The sequence below is a fragment of the Nicotiana sylvestris genome, chromosome 2 (assembly GCF_000393655.2).
Source record: "Nicotiana sylvestris chromosome 2, ASM39365v2, whole genome shotgun sequence".
NCBI classification, from domain to species: Eukaryota; Viridiplantae; Streptophyta; class Magnoliopsida; order Solanales; family Solanaceae; genus Nicotiana; species Nicotiana sylvestris.
The window spans coordinates 143,914,329-143,937,143 of record NC_091058.1 but is presented as its reverse complement, the minus strand read 5'-3'; the positions used below and the strand labels follow the sequence as shown (position 1 = coordinate 143,937,143).

Below are 22,815 nucleotides of genomic sequence, written 5' to 3'. Positions count from 1 at the left end.
GTCGGAGAATATTGACATTATGCACCTTTGGAAAGTAGCCAGGGCGTTTCATAGCCCAAATGGCATCTGGCTAAATGCAAACATCCCATATGGACAAGTGAATGTTGTATTTTCCCGATCTTCCAATGCAATATTGATTTGGTTGTAGTAGAATGACCTTCCGGCTAGCCGATCAAGCATTTGATCAATAAAAAGCATAGGAAAATGATCCTCGCACGTAGCACTGTTTAGCTTCCGGTAATCCATACAAACCCTCCATCCGGTCACAGTTCTTATTGGGATAAGCTTATTGTTATCATTTTCAATCACAGTCATGCCTCGCTTTTTCGGCACACATTGCACCGGACTAACCCAAGAACTATTGGCGATGGGGTAGACTACCCCAATATCCAACCAGTTAATGATCTCTTTCTTTACCACCTCCTGCATGGAAGGGTTCAACCTTCATTGATGCTCCACACTTGGTTTACTCTCATTTTCCAATTGGATCTTGTGTTCGCAAATTTCGGTGGGAATCCCTCAGATGTCTGCAATTGTCCACCCAATAGCTTGTTTATGCTCCTTCAAGACATACAACAATTGTTCTACATGCACATCATTCAACAAAGAAGACATGATTACTGGTAGAGTATCATTTGAGCCAAGAAATTTATACCTCAAATGCGGTAGAAATGGTTTGAGCTCTAGTTGCAGTAGCTCAATAATTGAAGGCTTTACGGGAGGGGTGGCTCTATTCTCCAAGTCGGGAGAGAGCTTCTTCAGAGCATAAGTGTAGGACCCAAGCCCTTCCAATGCATTGACTGATTCCATATACCCCTCCATATCTTCACCGTTGAAGTTTACCAAAATAGCTGCCGAGATGGTTTCATATTCATGTGGTAGTTTCATAATGACAATTTCATCTTCATTTCAACCGGATCTTCCACTTCACAACAACATTAATTACCGAGATTCTTTCATATTCATGTGGTAGTTTCATACCCTTGCTTGCTTGGAATGTAACCTCTTCATCATTCATACAGAATTTGATCTCATTCCATTTCGAATCCATTAGTGCTCTTCCTGTGGCAAGGAATGGTCTCCCCAAGATGATAGGGATCTCTTTGTCAACTGCACAATCAAGGATTACGAAATCGGTGGGTAGATGGAACTCTCCCACTTTCCTAAGCACATCATCGACAATTCCCACCAGTCTATTTATGGAACGATCAGCCATTTGAAACCTCATACTTGTAGGCCTCGACATACCTAACCCCGCTTGCTTGTAAATGGCAAGAGGCATTATGTTGATGCTAGCCCCATTATCACAAAGAGCTCTTGCAAAATCACACGACCCAATATTGCATGGAATGATGAAAGCTCCCGGTTCTTCTTTTTTTTGAACGGTGATTGTTGCAATGATGGAACTAACCCACTGAGTCATATTCACCACTTCATTCTTGGTGGTTCTCTTCTTGGTAATCAAGTCTTTCAAATACTTAGCAAAACCCGAAATCTCTTGAAATGCTTCTACAAATGGAATATTTATCGATAACTGCTTGAGAATGTCATAGAACCTTTCTAGTTTGCTATCATCAACCTTCCTCACACGTCTTTGAGGGAAAGGAGGAGGAGGTCTAGGAATAGGTGGTAGAGTTTTTGGGATCTCTTTTACCTTTTCCTTTACCTCTTCTGGTTTACTTCTTCAACATTCAACTCTTCCGGAACCTCTTTAGATTCAACAACAATTTGCTCTTCAACTGGTGCCTCAACTTCTTGTTCAGATTCTTCCACTTCAACCATTTGTTCACTCTCACCCTATAATACCTTCCCACTCCGAGTATTAATTGCCATGATATAAGAAGTTGGACCACTCCCACTACCCTTTGGGTTCGCAATTGTGTCACTAGGAAGTGTTCCCTTTTGCTTTGGATTTTGTTACCTAGAGAGATCTCTCATTTGAATCTCCAATTTTTGAATGGATACGATATGAAAACCAACAAGCTCGGTCATATTCCTCATAAAAGTGTCGGACCTCTCTTGATTTTGCAATACCCGTTCAAGAATGCTTTCCAACTTGGAATCACTTGAGTAACCTTGATTTGAATATTGACCCTTTGGTGGAACATAAGGGTTTGAACTCCGATTTGAGAAGTTGTTGTTGTTGTTATTCCAATTTTCTTGATTTGAGCTACCTTGGTCATTTCGCCACTGTTGGTGGCCTTGCCCTTGCGGGTTAGGCCTCCATTGATTTTGTTATCCTTGACCTTGGTATTGTTTTCTTTGATTGCCTCCTTGAAAGTTGTTGACATAGTTGGCTTCCTCATAATCTTCACTTGAGGATGGTTGAACATATTCCACCACATTTACCTTCTTCGTTTGGCTTTCAATGAACATTTTTGTCAACACATTGACATCGGTGGAAAGCCCTGCAATTACTTGATCTCTTTCTTGATTCTCCTTAATCATGTTGGTCAAAGAGGGAGAACCATATGCAATTCCACCTGTTGTGTCCTCTGAGTGTCAAGCTTGATTATGTTTTTCCATTTTGTCAAGGATTTGTGTGATCCTTGTGAATGTCTTATCCATAAAAGCTTCATCAGCTGCATTCTTAGCTATAGATTGGTTCATAGCATCTAAACCCATGTAGAATTTCTCCAATAAGATAGACTCCGAAAAACCATGATTAGGCGACCTTACCATATATAACTTGAATCGCTCCCATGTCTCATGTAGATGTTAACCCGGTAGTTGCTTGAAAAAGAAAATTTTATCCCGGAGCTCAGATTTCTTGCTTTGCGGGAACCATTTAGCTAAGAATGATTGGACAAGTTCAGGCCAAGAGTGAATGGAATTTGGTGGCATATTTTGAAGTCATTTCCTTGCGTCCCCAGCTAGTGAGCACTTGAAAACCCTCAACCTTTGGGCATCATCTGAGATGATGTTCTGCTTGGGCATATCACACACACCCAAGAGGTTTTTAAGATGTTGTGTCGGATCATCATCAGTGGAATTCCTGTAAAACCCCTCCGCTTTTAGCATTAGGATTAAACCATGTTCCACCTTGAAAGTTGCAGTGCCACATGCCGGAGGTACAATAGCATTTGTATCCTCAATGTACTCATCTATCTCCGGAAAAGGATTTTCTTCTATTTCTTCCTCATAATCGGCCATGTATTCCTATCAACACCAATCAAAACAAGCAAAATGTGATGTAATAGAATAAGACATAAAGTAAAGCACACACTATTTAGTAATTTCAAAACCGTATTCCCCAAAAACAACGCCAAAATTTGATACGCTCAACTTACACCCTAATTAAGTAGTGTAAGCCGGTCGGTGTCAAATATAATAACCCAACAAGGTTGGGGTCGAATCTCACAGGGAATATGGTGTGAAAAGCTTACCTTAGTAGTGTGGAACTTGACTTAAGTCGTAATTCTATCTCGTTAACGTAACAAGAAAATGGTATGATTGTGAATTTAAGAGATAACTAATTGTAATGTTGAGAATGTAAATGATTTGATTAAGGAAACCAAGGTTGTGTCCCCGTCAATGGAATGTAATGCTATCGGTGTTAATATGATATATTTCTAATGGAAGGTCTTTTGATATGCAAATGATCTCTAAATGACTACCCAATATTTTCCAATTGTTGATTAGTATTTTCCCTTTATGTTTTTTCCAAATATAAAAGAGTTGCAAGTTAAGAACAAACAATTTATGCCAAGTAGAATCTACTTATTCCTAAACGATTCTATTAAACAAGATTTAAAGTCTTGAGTTCTTGATATTCAATTCTACCAAACCCTAACTCACTTTTCCAAGTAAAGAAAGAGTAAAATGGAATAGATTAATGTTTGCAACCACCAACCATAAATAAAGAACAAGAATTGAATAAATATCAACCAACCATTATATATATATTCAATGTTAAACACCCATTAACATTACACCCATCTAGGGTCCACAACCTTAGTATTCAAAACTTGCTATTCATACTAAAATACAAGAATAAAGTATTTAATAAAGTCATAAAGCTTACAAAAGTGAAAGATTCCTTCTTCACAAACCTCCAAATAAATGAAGTATTCAATGCTCTCTAAGTAGGACCTTGTTTCAGACTTGAATGACCCACAAACCCTAGTTATTCTCTTTATAATAGACCAAAAGTCGTAGTCAAAATCGCACAAAAATACCCTTTCAGATGACTTATGCGGACCGCATATTGAACCTTCTATCACAGACTTGCTGAGTTCCAGATCTAGCTTCCATCGCATAACAGTTATGCGGTTTGCATGTATGTTATGCGACCACATATCCCGTCGCATATCATGCTGAGGTCTATCTTCTACTGGAGTTATTTGACCATTATGCGGCTCGCATAGATGTTATGCGACCGCATAATGGACCACATATTTGCTTCTTCATTTAGCCAAAAAGACTGTCTATTTGCGATCAGTAGTCAGTCAGCGGTCCGCATATGAGTTATGCGACCGCATACTTGCAACATATCCGTCTTTTTGTGACTTTTTGACTTCTTTTCCATATTTTCGGGTCTTCAAGCTCATGCACTTCAAAACAACCAAACTTGATCAGAATTAACCAAAAATGCATTAAAAACAAGTTAAAATCTAAGTAATTGGTATCAATTATGCCAAACATCTACGCAGATCAGCGACATTCAGTAGATTTACTTGGATCCAGCTACCAGTGGAGACTTGAGGTATACCTACATGCATTCGCACCCCTGAAGACCCTTTCTACATAATTTTAGCTATTTATTTTGATTCATACAGTTATGTTTATTTCAGATCATTATATGTAGTACACTAGACGCTCATGTATTCGTGACCCCAGTTCCAAGATTTGTATCTGAATTTCGTCACTTATTAGCTTATTACCTTATTTCAGACTATTCAGTTTCATTATTGTCATTTAATTTGGAAATTGTTAAAATTTGTTAATAGATATAGCTAACATTGGCTTTCATAGCAAGAGAAATCTTAGGCGTCATCACGGTCTTGATGGTGGGAATTTTTGGTCGTATTAAGTTGGTATTAGAGCACTAGGTTGCATAGGTCTCATGAGTCATGAGAAAGCTTAGTAGAGTCTGGAGGATCGATACGGACACGTTTATACTTATCTTCCAGAGGCTATGGAGTTTAGGAAAAATTTCACTTCTTTCTTTCTCTATCTTGGGATTTCATTCTAACATTGATGATTGAACCATTCTATTCTTGTTCTCTCTCGCAGATGGAGAGAACACGCACATCATCAGCAGCCAGACAAAAGCTGGAGCCCCCTACTGTAGCTACTACCAGGGGCAGAGGTCGAGGTCGAGGTTGAGCTAGAGGCTGAGGCGAAGGCAGAGCCCAGCCTAGAGCTCGAGCAACAGCACCTGTAGTGGAGCCTCAGATTGATCATGAGGAGGAGGCCCCAGTTCAGATCGTACCCGTCGGACCAGCTCAGGTCCCGAAGGGATTCATACCCAGTCCAGTGCTTCAGAATGCTCTAGTACGCTTGGTGGGTCTTATGGAAAGTGTGTCCCGGACCGGCACATTTTTGGTAGCACCAGCCGGCTCTCAGGCTGGGGGAGGAGCACAAACTCCCACTACTCACATTCCGGAGTAGATGGTTCCCCTATATTAGAATCCAACAGCCCAACCAGTTGGGGTAGTTCAACCGGTTGTTGTGGCATAGGCCGAGGATAGGCTCGCTACACCTTCCGAGGCCTTGTTGAGGCTGGATAAGCTTACAAAACTCTTTCTTGTTCATTTCAGTGGTGCATCTTCTGAGGACCCATATGATTACCTGGACCGGTGCCACGAGGTGTTGTGCAACATGGGTTTAGTTGAGACAAATGGAGTCGACTTTGCAGTGTTCTAGATGACCAGTTCTGCCAAGAGATGGTGGAGAGATTATATGTTGACCAGACCAGCTAGCTTGCCTTTACTTACCTAGAATCAGTTTTTACAGCTATTTCTAGAGAAGTTTATTCCTTTCACTCTGAGAGAGGATTACCGTAGGTAGTTTGAGCATCTTTAGTGGGGTAGCATGACAGTCACCCAATATGATACTTGATTTGTGGACCTAGCTCGCCATGCCATTGTTATACTCCCTACTGAGAGGGAAAGAGTGAGGAGATTCATTGATGGACTCACCTTTAGTATCATGCTACAGATGGCCAAGGACACTAGGGATGATATTTCTTTCTAAAGGGCCATAGATATGGCTAGATAGATCGAGTTGGTTCGTAGTCAGGAAAGGGGGACGATGTATAATAAGAGGCCTTGTCTTTTTGGTGGTTTCAGTGGAGCCTCATTTGGAGGTAGGGGTTCTTTTGCTAGAGGCAATCCTCCTAGGCCGATTCAGTCAGCTCTTCAGGTATCCCATAGTGCTTCGGGCGGTCTTGGTTCTTATGGGTCACATCTTGAGCAGCCAACATTCATTGCACATTCAGCTCCTATCACTGCACCACCGCTTAAGAGTTACTACAACGGCGATTCAGTTCGTCATGGTCAGTCTTTGCTTTAGCAGCCTTATCAGCCGAGAGAGTGCTTTGAGTGTGGGTGTATGATAACTAGGGATTTTGATACATTTTATACTCCTTCATGCTTATGTTTGATTAGAAATGTTTACAAAATAGTCCCAAAGGCTCACAAGTCGTGCTTGATTGCAGGTTTGATCAACAAGGTGACAAGATGTCAAAGATCAAAACAAATAAGGAGTGAAACTTGCACAAGTATCAAGACAAGACAAAGCTCAGGCAAAACTGAGCCAGTGCGGCCGCACACAATTCTGTGCGGTCCGCACAAGTAAGGTTCAGAGAGGCTGCTATTAAGGCAAAAAGGTTTTGTACGGTCTGCACTGGGATCAATGTGTCCGCACTCGATTTAGTGTGGTCCGCAGAGAGAAGGTTCAGAGAGCTACCAGTTCCAAGCTTGAAGCCTAATACGGTCCGCGCTCCATTTCATGCCGACCACATTAGAAGCCACCGCGGCCGCACTCGATTCTGTGCAGTCCACATTGTCCAAGTTCAGAGAGCTATTTATTCCAGGTCCTGCGTTCCATTGAGATATCTCAGTATTCTTTTGGCAGCCTTCAAGTGAGATTCCTTGGGACTGGATTGAAACCTCGCACACAGCCCCACACTGAAAACAATATCAGGTCGACTGGTAGTGAGATAGAGGAGATACCCAATGATGCCTCCATACATTTTTTATTCACTGGAGATCCAGTTTCATCTATGTCCAGTCGAGTGGAAGTTGCAATAGGAGTGTCTATCACCTTTGATGCTTCCATGTCAAACCTCTTCAAGAGTTCCCTGATGTAATTTTGCTAACAAATGGGAGTACCCTTTGAGGACTGTTTTACTTGAAGACCCAAGAAAAAGTTTAATTCTCCCATCATGCTCATTTGAAATTCACTTCCCATAAGTTTTGCAAATTCTTGACATAGAGAGTCAGCCATTGCTCCAAAACTGGTATCATCAACATAAACCTGAATAATGAACAGGTTCCCTCCTTATTTCTTTAAGAAAAGAGTGTTGTCAATTTTCTCTCTTTTAAAACAATTTTCTAAGAGGAACTTTGACAGTCTTTCATACCAAACTCGAGGAGCCTGCTTTAGCCCATACAGAGCTTTGTCCAGTTTGAACACATATTCAGGGTGCTCATGACATTCAAATTTTGGGGGTTTCTTCACATAGACTTCTTCCTTAAGGAGTCCATTAAAAATGCACTCTTGACATCCATTTGGAATAGGGTAAATTCCATATGAGATGCAAAAGTGATTAGAATTGTGATAGCTTCCATGCGAGCCACTGGAGCAAACGTTTCATCATAGTCAATCCATTCCTCTTAATTGTATCCTTGGACCACTGGCCTAGCCTTGTTCCTTGTGGTAATTCCATATTTATCAAGCTTGTTTCTGAATACCCACCTGGTTCCTATAATGGTTCGATCTAAGGGTCGAGGTACCAGGTGCCACACATTGTTTCTCTCAAACTGATGCAGCTCGTCTTGCATGTCTGCAATCCAATCTATATCTTTCAAGGTTTCCTTGATATTTTTGGGTTCTATCTGGGAGAGAAATGCTGAGAAGGCAAGTGAATGTCTGGCTCTTGACCTGGTTTATACTCCAGAATCTAGAGGAGTGATGATTTTGTCTATAGGGTGAGAGCTTTGGTGTCTCCTGTTGGACGCTTGAGGTTCATTATGAGAGGAGGAAGGTATGTTTAGCTGATTTTCCTCTATCCTTCTTTCAGGTGCTAGTGGAGTTCCCTGAACTGCATCAACCACCCTTTCTTAAACTTCTGTGGTTGTAATTGAGGTGCTTCATTCTGTTGATGATGAGGCAGCGTTGTCTTCATTTGGCTTATTTACTTGACTCATCATATCTGCCTTTCCGTTTGTCATGTTAATGACTTCACTAGGAACGAGTAAGGGTTCTCCATCTTGATCTTCCTCAACACTCTTCTCAACTGATGGATAAGATTCATCATAGATAACATGGACACTCTTCTCAACACATTGAGTCCGCTTGTTATATATCTTGTAAGCCTTGCTTTGAGAGAAGTACCCAAGAAATATTCCTTCGTCACTCTTGGCATCGAACTTACCAAGCTGAACCTTTCCATTGTTCAAAACATATCATTAGCATCCAAATGTTCTTAGATGAGTCATCTTTGGTTTTCTTCTATTCAACAATTCATACGGGGTCTTATTCAGAAGTGATTTGATCATGCACCTGTTCACTAAGTAGCAGGCAGTGTTGATAGCTTCAGCCCAGAAATTCTTTGCAATTCCACTATCAATCAGCATTACTCTTGCCATTTCTTCTAGAGTTTTGTTCTTCCTTTATACTACTCCATTTTGCTGGGGAGTTTTGGGAGCTAAGAAGTTGTGAGTGATGCCATTTTTATTACAGAATTCATCAAATTTGACATTGTCAAATTTTGTCCCATGATCTGATCTAATGCATACAATTTTAGACTCCATCGTCACCTGGATTTTCTTTATGAAGGCCACAAATACTTCAACAGTTTCATCTTTTTTTCTGAGAAACAGAGTCCATGTGAATCTGGAATAGTCGTCCACGATTACGAAAATGTATCTCTTTCCTCCCCTGCTTTGCACCCTCATAGGTCCCACAGATCCATATGCAGGAGCTCAAGCGGCTTTGAGGTTCTCACATCTCTTTTAGACTTAAAGGAGGACTTCACATGCTTTCTTCTAGCACAGGCCTCACAGACTTTTTGAATCTTGAATTTTGACATAGGCAGACCATGGACCAGGTCTTTTTGAATTAGTTTGTTCAGAAGGGAAAAGCTTGCATGGCCCAGTCTTCTGTGCCATAGTTCAGCATCATCGTCAACAACTTTTAGACAACTCAGATCCCCACTCTGTAAAGATTCGAAATCAACAACATAGATGTTCTTGTATCTTTTGGCCACCAGTATTATTTCACCGGTCACAAGGTCAGTGAATGTACTTGGACAAGAATTCCACCTTGTTTCTTTTATCACAAATTTGAGAAACACTCAGGAGGCTGTACTTAAGCCCATTGTCATAGTACACATTTTCAATAGGATGAGTGAGTGACTTCCCAACTTTTCCAACTCTAAGAATGTACCCCTTTTAGCTATTGCCAAAGGATACACTCCCTCTTTGTAGGTCTTTTAGTGAAAGAAAGTCTGTGGTGTTCCTAGTCATGTGTTTCGAACATCCACTATCAATGAACTATTGTTGACCTCTTCTTTTCACTATTCCCTGCACAAGATATTAGGAGTTAGTTTTAGGAACCCAAACAAGTTTGGGTCCCTTGTAGTAAGAAAGAGGATGAATAAGAGCTCTCTTAGTCCATGCAGGTAATGTGCATTTTTTGTGAGTGGAACCTGGTCCCTCTTTTGTGGTCACGGTTTTATCAGCCACTTTGTCTTTCTGAACTAATTAATTCTTAGCCTGGACACCTTTTTTGAAGCGCCCAATGTTCCCACATTGGGTACGAGGCTAGTTATTAGAGATAGTGACACACTTACTGTAAGGGTTGTGAGGAGTTTTATCCCTTTGAAACCCTGCTCCCTGCCTTTTTTCACTATCATTAGTAAGCAAGGCAGTGGTAGCTTATGAGGACCAGGTCCACTTTAAAGACCTTTCAAGATCATTCATTACTCTTTCTAGATTGGTTTGGAGGAGCTCATTTTTCTCAATTTCAGCACACATCCTACAACTCATAGCTTTCACCCCATCTTCAAGCCTAAGGTATTCCTCACTTGCTATCTCCTTTCCTCTTTCAGAACTTTCAGGTTTTGGCTTGTCCATGGTTTTACTATTGTTAACCTTTGGTCTGCAATTTCTGCCAACAGATCACTCTTTTCTTTTCTAAGGATATCAATGGTTTTCTAATGGCCAGTAGCAGCAGCCACTAAGTCTTCTCTAGTATGTTCAGATTCTTCTAGTTTTAAGATCAAGGAATCCATATCCTCCGCAAGACTACAAAAGGCAGTGATTAAAATATCAGCTAAACACATGAGTTTTTTTGGAGAATAGGATTTCATATTTCTCTGAACATCCCTGAAGTTTACTTCTTTGTTGCCATTGTCTTCATCGTCATCTAATTGAGCCATCAAACCAAAAGTTGAGTCATATCCAGTCTCCTCGCCTTCAACTACCATCATGGAATTATCACCAGTATTATGTTTATCTTCAGACTATTTTACTTGTGTAGTTCCCCCATGAGCTATTTGCAAGGCCTTCCATATTTCCTTTGCAGTGTCGTAGGTAGAAATTCTAGCGTACTCTTTAGGTCCCATTCCACGTACCAGAATTTTCTTGGCACGAAAATTCTTCTCCATAGCTTGCTTGTCTACTTCAGTGTATTCTTTGCTGGTTTTTCCATTGATAATGGAAATTCATCTAGTACCTTGATTGGAACATAAGGACCATCGCAAATGATATCCCATAGCTCACAATCCTCAGCCAAGATGATATCGTGCATTCTAGTTTTCCACCACCAATAGCATTTTCCATCAAACTTGGGGGGGTTGGTATATGGATTGACCTTCTTCAAACTTTAGTAGAGCCACCATGAGGATCTTTCCTAGGTGTTAGTCTAATAGGAGGAACCCACTCTGATACCAATTCTTAGTTTGTATGGGTCCACCAAATCGTAGAGTACCTGATCCTCTACAAGGTTCTACTGAGAGCACTTAATAAAACAGAATGTAAATGAGGCAGATGATTTTTACGAGGAAAAATCCCACACAAGGGGATAAAAAAACCACGACCTACACCTGTAGGCTTTTAACTTCACTAACTTGTAATCTACCTATTACTAGCCACTTTACAATAATTCCTATTGCAAAGGATTTACTCAACTAACTTGTGGTACCTTTACCACAAGCCACTTAATGACTATCCCAGTTACAAAGGCTTTTTCTAACTTGTGATGCTATCACCACAAGCCACTTTGTAACTCTACGATTACAAAGACATTTCCTTATGACTAAAATTAGTCACAACATAAACTCAAGGAGTTTACGGATTTTCAAGAGGATTCCTAATCAAAATGCTTCTAGGTATGCAGTTTAGGAGATACAGTAAGTACAATAACAAGGTTACAACTCAACTAGGACAACAATAGTCTATCTTTTAGGAACAGGTTCGTAGTAGAGTTCAACCTTGCTCTTCAAGCTTGTGAGGATTGGTTTATCTGTTTTTTACAAGAGGCTTGAATAAGAAACAGAATACTTCCAGTGATGTTTTTGTATAAAGCTCATTTGGTACATCTTGTTCATATCACTTAAAATGATGTGAGTACTTTGTTTGTTAGAGAATGAGTCGGCGGACAGTGTAATGCAGTGCGACAGAGACAGTGCCTTCAGTCACTTCATTTCCAGCTGTGTCCAATGGACTTTGTACTGCTATGAGGAAACCATAAGAGCATCAGGTCCTTATGTGGGTTCCTAGATCCTGAAGCTATAGCAGTTCACCTTTAGCTGGAATCCGTTAAAGCTTGCATCACTCCAAGTAGGTCAGGTTCCCTATCTAGTTCTTGATAGGAAGTTTGTTAGATCATCAAAACATAGGGCAAGATTATTTAAAGTCTATCAAATATAAAGTAATTTAATCATGTTACCTTGGAGGTTACAAATAATTAAGATCATGAATAAAAAGTACCAAGAGGGTTGGAAAGCATAGAAGCTAAACCAATTGAAGAAAATAAGTTTCGTCGAAAGTTGACAAGTTTGGAATGTTATAACATGTACTTTGGGGTGAGACTAGGGTTCTTAACATGATAAAGAGGTTATGTTATGAGTTATTTTAGTCGTATGATAGTCGTGTGCTACGTTTTGAAGTCAAGCAAGTTGTGGAACAAAAGTTGGCAAAGGTCATCCCAAGATACATTCATAATGTACTAAAAATTAGGTCAAATGTAGCTGAGATTTTCTCCCACTATACTTGGAATTAAGGGATTTTCTACGTACCAAAATGAAGGTCTAGAGTCTAGTTCCAATTCATTAAACTGTTTGTCGATAAGATATCGAAGTAGAGAGAAATTTGCATTTCTGCGAGACTGCGCAAGCAGCTCCCATGGGACCCACTTAGGCGGTGCTCGACCTACTACACTTTAAAAACAATTTAGACACTATTTTTGCTCATTTTTGAGTGTAATTAGTTTCCAGACTTCTCCTAATCCTTCTAAACAGATACCATAAGGGTTTAAAGTGGTTCCAAAGTGATTACACCATATTTCAACATCAAAAGTTTGTTCTAGTGAAGAGCAACACCTCTTTGAGGTTGTGTTGTCATTGAGGATAGTTGTGGGCTGTGTTCGGCTAAAATTTCAAGTTGTTGCTACTAGATAAGGTGAGTATAAAATCCTACTAATTGTGCTTGAGCTTTCTTATATGCTGCTTAAGTTGTTAGGATGATAAATTACAAGATAATACTTGGATTAGCTTAAGTCACTTCTATGGTATTGTATTGCCATTGAGGGCTGTTGTAAGCTAAATATAACTTGGATTTTAAGTTGAAGCTATTGTAGGAGGTATGTATATTGTGTTCTTGCATGTTCTTAACGTTATCTTGATGGTGATTAAGTTAAATGGATGGACTAGACACGAACTAGTGAATAAAGTTGCTAATTAAGGATAATTGGAGTTGTGGATTGTTTTCTTTGTTATAAATATATAGTATAAGGTTGGAATCATTGGTGAATGTATTCATTATCATGTTAATGATACTTTTAAGTGAAAGTAAAAGATCTATAAGGGATGATATAGGGTATATGGATTCCAATCAGAGCTTGCCGCTCGTCATGAAGTAGTTGTGACTTGTTGTTGCTATATGGTGTCTTGTTATTGATATTTATATGTTGTTGGATTTCTCTAGTTGCTATTTTTGGTATATGGTATTGTAGGAGTTTCTTGTTACAGGGGAGATGCTACCCAAGGTTACATGAACAAGCTACAAGTTTAAGTTGCACACTTAGCCTTTACTCAACACTGATTTTGAATCTCCTTATGCTATGGTAGATTGAGTTGAGTTGTTTGAAGAATTCTTGGAAGCTATTAAGGACTAAAAGGAGTTATGGTATGTTAAGGCTACCCTATCTTTTCTTTTGGCATGATCCATATGATACAAACGAAATGAGCAAATGTGCAATTTTTACAAATGACTCTATTCATATAAGTACTAAGGATGCCTATGTTCTTAATTCCCCATATGTCCTACTATCATATCATTTGTTCATGGGTATTAGAAATATTTAAGTTGATACAAATTATTTCATGGTATTAACCGAAGGCATATTGATCTTATGACATTCGAGATATCTTATTGACTTAGTTCCTTATGCATTGCATTCATTTATACATGTACATTAACCCATAACCAGATGGCGTTATATATGCGTATATTATATGTATATGGGGTACAGGGAAAGGTTACAATGTTATATACGCACCACCACCTGATCAGTTGGTCTACATTGATAATTTTGCTGACAAAGGTTGAGATGATATGATGTGATACTCTCAGAGGCTTGATGATGTTATGTACTCATATAACTATGCATGATATGACATTTATACGCACATGCATGACATTATAAATGTTTCACAATTCACTAATCTATTTAGACTGACAGTTTGAGTACTTTACTCCATGTTTCTTTCATGTCTTTTATATGTTACTTTTTATTCCTTACATACTAGGTACTTTATTTGTACTAACATTTGTTTTGCCTGGGGACACTGCGTTTCATGCCCGCATGTCCCGATAGATAGGTTGAGAGTCCTTCTAGTAGGCTATCAGCTCAGTGGAAGGTGTTAGTGCACTCCACTTGCTCCGGAGTTGCCTATTTGGTCAGTATGATTTGGATATGTATTGATTGGTATGACGGGGCCCTGTCCCAACCTTTAGAATGTTTATGTAGTCTTAGAAGCTTCTAGACATATTTCAGGAATATAGATACTTGTATGGCCTTGTCGGCCTATGTTTTGAGTTTACAAATGATTATGTTGGCCTTATAGGACCGTATGTCACATGTATAAGTTTCTATATCATGATGGGTCGTCCTATGTCTAGTACTCCCTTATGTTTTATTTTGGTTATCTTATGACCACCATTTTGGCCCATTTAGCTATGATGATATGATAAGAAAGATATGTTATGTTGGTACTCAATTGGGTAAGGCACTGGGTGATCCATCGTGGCCCATCGGTTTGGATCGTGACAAAATCGTCCTCTATTGAATCAACGTCCAAGGGAACTCCCCATCCTACATCCACAACCTTCCTCTTGCGGTGCCTTAGATCCCCATTACAAGAAGGGACTTCATTATTTTCATCGATAAGTGAAAACATTTGAGGAGCGGGCGCAGCAGCTGAGATGGGGGCGGAGGCGGAAGGCACGACAATCGAGATAGGGGTAGAGGCAGAAGGCCTAGGGGCCCTTCTCCTCCTAAACACGGGCACAGGCACCCTATTCCTTCTTGTTGTCCCCCTGACTAAACCTAAAAAATAAGAAATATAGGGTTTTAATAATGACATAAGCCAATACAAAATACGATCACGGCTAGAAGAGATAAATTACTTATGGGGAGGGCTGGTTTGAACTTCTAAAAGAAACTCGGCCAATCACGAATCCCCTTGGTGTAGGGGAGAACTTTTTTGACCCAATCATGGATATGTATGGCCAAAGGAGGCAGACAACTAGTGGATGCAGGAAGAGAAAAATTGTTCAACTAATTTAAGAAGAACAAAGTGCTTAAAAAGTTTAAAAAAACTCAAACACTTATGTGTATAGTTCCAGGCCTCACGGAAACTGTCGACATTAGCCACAACGGTCTCAGTATTGACATAGAAGTAGTCGAGCCAGAATTGTCAACTACCCTTATAAACCATCTTCACCACCAAGCATTTGCCCCCACGATGTCAAAAGTTCAACATCCCTCTGTAGAAGCTAGGTGTTTGAAGTTAGGTGCAAACAAATGCACCAAGTGCCGCACCGTGAGCTCGACTCCGACAAATTCAGCTAATTTTAATAGCATAATATTGATGACCTTATAAACAAAAAGGGCGAGCTGAGCAGGGCAAAGGCCATAATGGTGGAAAAACTCCTCCACTAGCAGGAGAAGGGGGAACGTGTAACCAATGGTAAACTGGTAGGCACAGAGAGCACAATACTTGTGACGGTGAACGTGCACTTCGTCCTTACCAGCGGGGATCAATTCTACGTGGTTGGGAAGGCCAAACATGGCTTTGCATTCAACTAGGTGCCTAGACGCTATTGACGATAGAAAGTTTTCGGGCGTTGTTTCTAGCGACCGTTGAAAATTGGACCTAGACTCAGGGTTGCGGGGGATGATCTCCTCCACTGAAGGAAGAGCTTCATCTTCTGCGATGGCGATAGCGTTCTCCCCGTGAGTAGGGAACACAACAGCCAAAGGAATGGCATGGCTCTCTTCATCAACATTAGATAGAAAATTAGACATGGTTATGAAGTTTACAAGAAGATAAGAGTATGAAAGAAAGTTAAATCAACATTAGAAGGAAGATTAAACATGGTTATGAAGTTTACTAGAATATGAGAGTATGGAAGAAAGATAAGGCTCAGAAGGCAAAGAAGATTCAAGCAAATGAACGGAGTTTATGAAGAGCAAGGATGGTATGAAAAGATGTAAAGTTTAAATAATGAAGAAATAATCCATATTTATAAAGATTAAGGCACTGAGTCTAAAATGGTTCATCGTATTTGGTACTAAAATCAAAATGGCAGAGCCAATCAAGGGTCACGTGCGAATCGATGCAATGCGTCGGAAAATGGCATTATCATGACGCATGACATCACTTCTTTTTTTGGACCAGATGGTTCCAACAAATCACCCGAGAAATTTAGGGGTTTGAAATATGCGATCCACAAAGAGCCACGTCGCCTATTTGCCACAACGATCACGACCGCTGTTATCTATTCATTGCCCACGAAGATGATCATGGATGCTATTATTCGCCCATTGAACTCGCCCACGAGGACGACCTCAACAAGCAGAGGGACTAACTGTATGGGCTAAAAATTATCATAATTATATGTGGGCCAAGTCAACAGTAAGATAGCCTTCCAAGGCTGCCACACGTCATCGATGTGTTCTCAATAGAGGACGAAGGCGAGATCGAACTAACTGGAAAAAGGACGAAGATGACGTTGAGTTGACTCAGCAGAAGGACGAGGACGAGCACTCCCTTTAGCAGGGCAGTAACAACTAGTTTTAGAGATAAGACCTTATAGGGAGTATTCTCGGGGATATTCCTCCCATCTGTACTATTAGGATTTTTTTGGACCATGCTTCCTTATAAATAGAAAGAGAAAGAATTATAGAAGGGATTGGACACTCAGTGTAAAAAATAACATATTGACATTCTCTGAAGATTCTTGCTTTACCATTAACACACAAAATACACCTTTTCTTTTGATTTGTGCCTATCTTTTCTCCCACGATCCAAAGAGGATCTGATGATTTTAAGGCTTATCATCATCCATCTTTGTTAGAGGGAATATAAAAGAATCTCACCATTTTCGGGTGACTTGCTTGCATTTATTTACTTAAATACCATTCATTATCATTCATTGCCATTTAAAGTTGTCCTCTTTGTTCTTGGCCATTGAATATTGCTTTATTGTTGCTATTTGTTACTACTCGAATAGTATTCACGACATCTCGTTACAAAATCAGATAAATGATCTTTTGAATATTGATATTGGCTAATATTAATTCTATTCTATTCGAAAATCTAATTGTTCAAACCAAGATCTAAATTTTGGGAAAAACAATATTTTTCTTATTTACCCCCCCCTCCCCAATTCCATCTTTTGCTTGCATATTTCTGTCACGACCCAGAATTCCCACCATCGGGATCGTGATGGTGCCTAAGATTTCACTTGCTAGGCAAGCCAACATTAGCTATATCTATTAACCATTTTTAAAAATTTTCAAATTAAATGACAACAATAAAACTGAATAGTCTGAAATAAGGTAATAAACTAATAATTGATGAAATTCAAATACAAATCTCGGAACTGATGTCACAAATACATGAGCATCTAGAGTATTATAGATAATGATATGAAATAAACATAACTGTCTGAATCAAAATGAACAGCTAAAATTATGTAGAAGAGGACTTCAGGACTGCGAACGCCGTGCAACTATATCTCAAGTCTCCACTAGTAGCTGGATCCGAGCAAATCTACTGATCGCCACTAGGACCAACTCCGGTATCTGCACAAGAAGTGCAGATTGTAGTATGAGTACAAGCAACCCTATGTACTCTGTAAGTGCCGAGCCTAACCTCGACGAAGTAGTGAGAGGCTAAGGCGAGTCACTTACACTAACCTGTATGCAATAGTAATAATAACATAAAGGACATGAATAGAAATAAACCAGTTAATTCATGATAACGAACTCAAATCTAACTAATAGAGAGTCCAGAATAAGCAATCATATAAACACATCTCAATTACCGAGGCAAATCTAACAGTCACAAACAAATATAACTTTATACAGTCCATCACAGTGCGCAACCCGATCCCATCATATCATCACCGGTCAATATGATAATCCGTCCTTATCCAACCATTTCAACTCATTACCTTTCAATTTCTGTTGCAGCGTGAAATTCGCTCCCCAAACAATTTCAATCTGTAATAGCAATTCAATAACCAAGATTACAAGAAATTCAACATCAAGAGAGCAAATGTACGAATCAGTGGAGAATAACATATTAATCAAAGAACCTCTAACAACTCGAATATCTAAACTTTACCAACTCAACGGTATCTACCAATTAACAACTCATACAAATAGAAATATATTATTGAAGACAACAAATGTTACGAAACTATAAGACAAGCAAGACATAAGACAATTTAGATATGCAAGAAGAGCAAATAGAGACAAGTAGAAAATATGCATGGAATTATGGAACAAATGGACAATTTAATATAAAGAATACTAAATTGCAAGTAGCAAATATTGCATGGAAGTCAAATAAGCATGTAGCAATTAGGGCATGAAACAAGATATACTATAAAGTAATAAAGACATGGAAACAAGTAATGTAACGGTGCAAAAACACTCGTCACCTCGCATATAAGCCATTTCACAAGTAATTCACACAACATGTAGTTCAAGGATTCCTAATTCCTCAAATCAAGTTTAGACCCAACACTTACCTCACTCCGCAACTCAAGAAATCAATCAATCACGACCTTGCCTTTTGAATAAGCCACCAAACAAAGCAAATCGAGCAAATTAGTGACCAAATGATTCAAAATAAGCTCTAGAAACTACCCACAAATGAAAGAGGTTCAATTTAGATAATTTTTGAAAAAGTCAAAAAACATCAACCTCGGGCCCACTTGGTAGAAATCATGATTTGGAAAAACAAAACCGATTACCCATTCACCCCGAGCCCGGTTATGTGATTTATTTCGAAATCCGACCTCAATTCGATGTCTAAATCTCAATTTTACAAAAATCCCCAGTTCTACCCAAGTCCCTAATTTCTATCTTGGAAATCGTAAATTTGATGTTGAAATCTCATGAAATGTAATGGGTAATTGAAAAGAAATGGATTAAAGTCACTTACCAATGAATTTAGGAAGAAAGGTCTCTTGGAAAATAGCCTCTAGGGCGTTTAAGGTTGAGAAATTTGAGAAATGAGCTAAGTCCCATTTTCCCCTCTTTTACCCAACTGCGGATGTCGCAATTGCGATGTCTTGTTCGCAATTGCAAGCATCGCAAATGCAAACCCTGTCTCAGAGCTACAGAGGTCACAAATATGATATTTGGTTCACAAATGCAAACTCCCAACCTTCGCATATGCGGACCAATGTGCAAAGGTTACCCAGGAACAGACTGAGTCCCAAATGCGACTCTGTCTTCGCAAAAGCGACTATGTCTTCGCAAAAACAACCACAGTTCATTAGCAAATGCGAATATTTTCTTCGAAAATGCGAGGCTAACCAGTCCTGACTATGCTACCAAATGCAAACACTTGTTCGCAAAAGCGAGACTCGCAATTCCGAGTTAGAGCTCGCAAATGCGAGATCTGTAGACCACATCAGCAACAGAGAAGACATCGGCTATCTCAAGAGTCCAAAATCAATATGTAGCCTATTCGAAACTCACCCCAGCCCCTCGGGCTCCAAACCAAGCATGCACACAAGTGTAATAACATCATACGAACTTGCTCGCGCAAATAAATTACCAAAATAACATCTGAATCTACGAATCAATCCTCAAAACGTATGAACTTTGAAAGTGAAGCTAGAGAACAGCGTCCGAATCATGTCAAATCAATTCCGAATTGAACCAAATTTTCCAAACAAGTCTCAAATAGCAATATGGTACTTTTCCAAGTTTTAACATCAAAACCCTAACCTGTTAGCTAGGAAGTCAATTTTCGGTCAAACTTAGTAATTTCCAACTTTCAAAAATGCTAGTTTTGGCAAAATGAGTCTAAACAAGTTAGGACTCCCGAATTAAATTCCAGCATATGCCCAAGTCTCAATCACGAAACGGACCTATCGGGAATGTCAAAACACTAATCCGAGTCCGTTTACACAAAATATTGACCGTAGCCAACTCAAGTCATTTTAAAGGCAAAATTCACATTTTCTTCAATTTCTCACATAAAGACATTCCGGAATAAGACACGAACTGCGCACACAATTTGAGAAATGCTAAACAAATATAATCAAGGTCTAGGAATACGGAAATATATGATAAATCTCAAAATGACCTATTGGGTCATCACATTCTCTACCTCTAAAACTAACGTTCGTCCTCGAACGTACATAAAAAAGTACTTGGGCTAGTGAAAAGGTGCGAGTATCTACTCGGCCTATCGAACTCAGACTCCTATGTAGATACCTCGATCGGCTCGACTCTCTACTACACTCGAGCTAAAGGATAACTTTTGGATCTTAACTTCTAGACTTGCCAGGCTAGATGGCCACCGTCTCCTCCTCCTTAGTCAAATCTTTGTCCAATTTGACTGTGCTGAAATCTAACACATGGGACGGAATACCATGATACTTTCGGAGCATGGACACATGGAACACTGAATAGACTACTGATAAACTTGGAGCCAATGCGTGCTTGTAGGCCACCTCACCACTCTCTCAAGAATCTCAAAACGTCTAATATACCTAGGGCTCAGCTTGCCCTTCTTTTCGAACCTCATCACACCCTTCACGGGTGAAACCCGGAGCAAAAGCCTCTTGACAACCATGAATGCAATATCATGAACACTACGATCGACATAACTCTTCTACCTAGATTGAGCTGTGCGAAGTTGATTCTATATCATCTTGACCTTTTCCGAGGCATCCTAAACCAAATTGGTACCCAGCAACTGAACCTCTCCCGGCTCAAACCAATCAACTAGCAAACGGCACCACCTCCCATATAGTGCCTCAAAGGAAGCCATTTGAATACTCGATTGGTAGACGTTGTTGTAGGCAAACTCCACAAGCAGCAAGAACTGATCCCAAGAACCTCCGAAATATATAAGTGCGAAGCATATCCTCCAATATCTGAATGGTGTGCTTGGACTCTCCATCCGTCTAGGGGTAAAATGTTGTACTGAAATCCACCCGCATGCCTAACTCACGCTGTATGACCCTCAAGTAGTATGATGTGAACTACGTTCCTTGATCAGAAATGATGGAAAACGACACACCATGCTGACGAACAATCTCGCAGATATAGATCTCAAGCAACCGCTCTGAAGAATAGATAACTGATACTAGAATGAAATGCGCCAACTTGGTCAACCTATCCACAATCACCCATACAACGTCAAATTTCTTTTGAGTCTATGGGAGCCCAACAACGAAATCTGTGGTAATATGCTCCCACTTCCACACACGAATCTCAAGCCTCTAAAGCAAACCACCAGGCCTCTGATGCTCGTACTTTTACTTGCTAACAGTTCAAACACCAAGCTACATGTACAACTATGTCCTTCTTCATCCTCCTCCACCAATAATGCTGCCTCAAATCCTGGTACATCTTGGTGGAACCTGGATGAATGGAATACCGTGATTTGTGGACCTCCTCAAGAATCAACTCACGAAGCCCATCCACATTGGGCACGCAAATCCGACCCTACATCTACAAAACCCCTTCATCTCCAATCGTAACCTACTTGGAATCACTATGACGCACCGTGTCCCTAAGGACAAGAAAAGGGGATTCATCATACTGATGCTCTATGATGCGCTCGTACAAAGAAGACCGGGAGACCGTGCAAGCTAGAACATGACTAGACTCCGAAACATCTAACCTTACGAAATGATTGGTCAAAGCCTGAACATCTGATGCTAGCGGCCTCTCACCAGCTTGAATATACGCAAGGCTATCCATACTCACATCCTTTCTACTCAAGGCATCGGCCACCACATTGGCCTTCCTGAGATGATACAAAATGGTGATATCACTGTCTTTTAGCAGCTCCAACCACCTCCATTGCCTCAAATTGAGATTCTTTTACTTGAACAAATACCGAAGACTCCGATGATCCATGAACACCTCACATGACACGCCATATAGGTAATACCTCCAAATCTTCAATGCATGAATAATGGCTGCCAACTCCAAGTCATGAACAAGGTAATTCTTCGCGCGAACCTTCAACTGCCATGATGTGTATGCAATCACCCTGCCATCCTGCATCAATATTGTACCGAGTCGAACATGCGATGCATCACAATACACCGTGTACAATTCTGAACCTGTGGGCAACACCAATACTGGCGCCGTAGTCAAGGCAATCTTGAGCTTCTGAAAGCTCAACTCACACTTTTCCAACCACCTAAATGGGGAACCCTTCTGGGTCAATCTAGTCAATAGGGCTGTGATGGATGAAAACCCCTACACGAACCGGCGATAATAACAAACCTAGGAAACTACGAATCGCTATAGATGAAGTAGGTCTGGTCCAGTTGTGAATTTCTTCAAACTTCTTAGGATCCACTTTGATGACCTCGGCCGATACAACATGCCCCAAAAAGGCGACCAAGTCTAACTAAAACTCACACTTTGAAAACTTGGCATATAAATGACTATCTCTCAGAGTTTGAAGCACAAATCGAAGAATATGCTCATGCTCCTCTCGACTACGGTAGTATATCAAGATATCATCAATAAATATGATCCCAAAAAAATCCAAATAGTGCTTAAATACCCAGTTCATCAAGTCCATGAATACGGCTGGGGCATTTGTCAAGCCAAATGACATCACTAGGAACTCAAAATGCTCATACA

The 22,815-nt window shown here is 40.0% G+C and overlaps 1 protein-coding gene across 1 annotated transcript; it reads right to left on the bottom strand.

The window, feature by feature from the left end:
* Nucleotides 1–519: 519 nt before the first annotated feature.
* Nucleotides 520–1,782, bottom strand: LOC138885712 (uncharacterized). Its single transcript, XM_070166689.1, has 3 exons — nt 1,667–1,782; nt 982–1,616; nt 520–851 (listed from the first exon to the last, which is right to left on the bottom strand). The coding sequence occupies exons 1-3, from the start codon at nt 1,780–1,782 to the stop codon at nt 520–522; spliced, it is 1,083 nt and encodes a 360-aa protein (XP_070022790.1).
* Between the last annotated feature and the right edge of the window lie 21,033 nt (nt 1,783–22,815).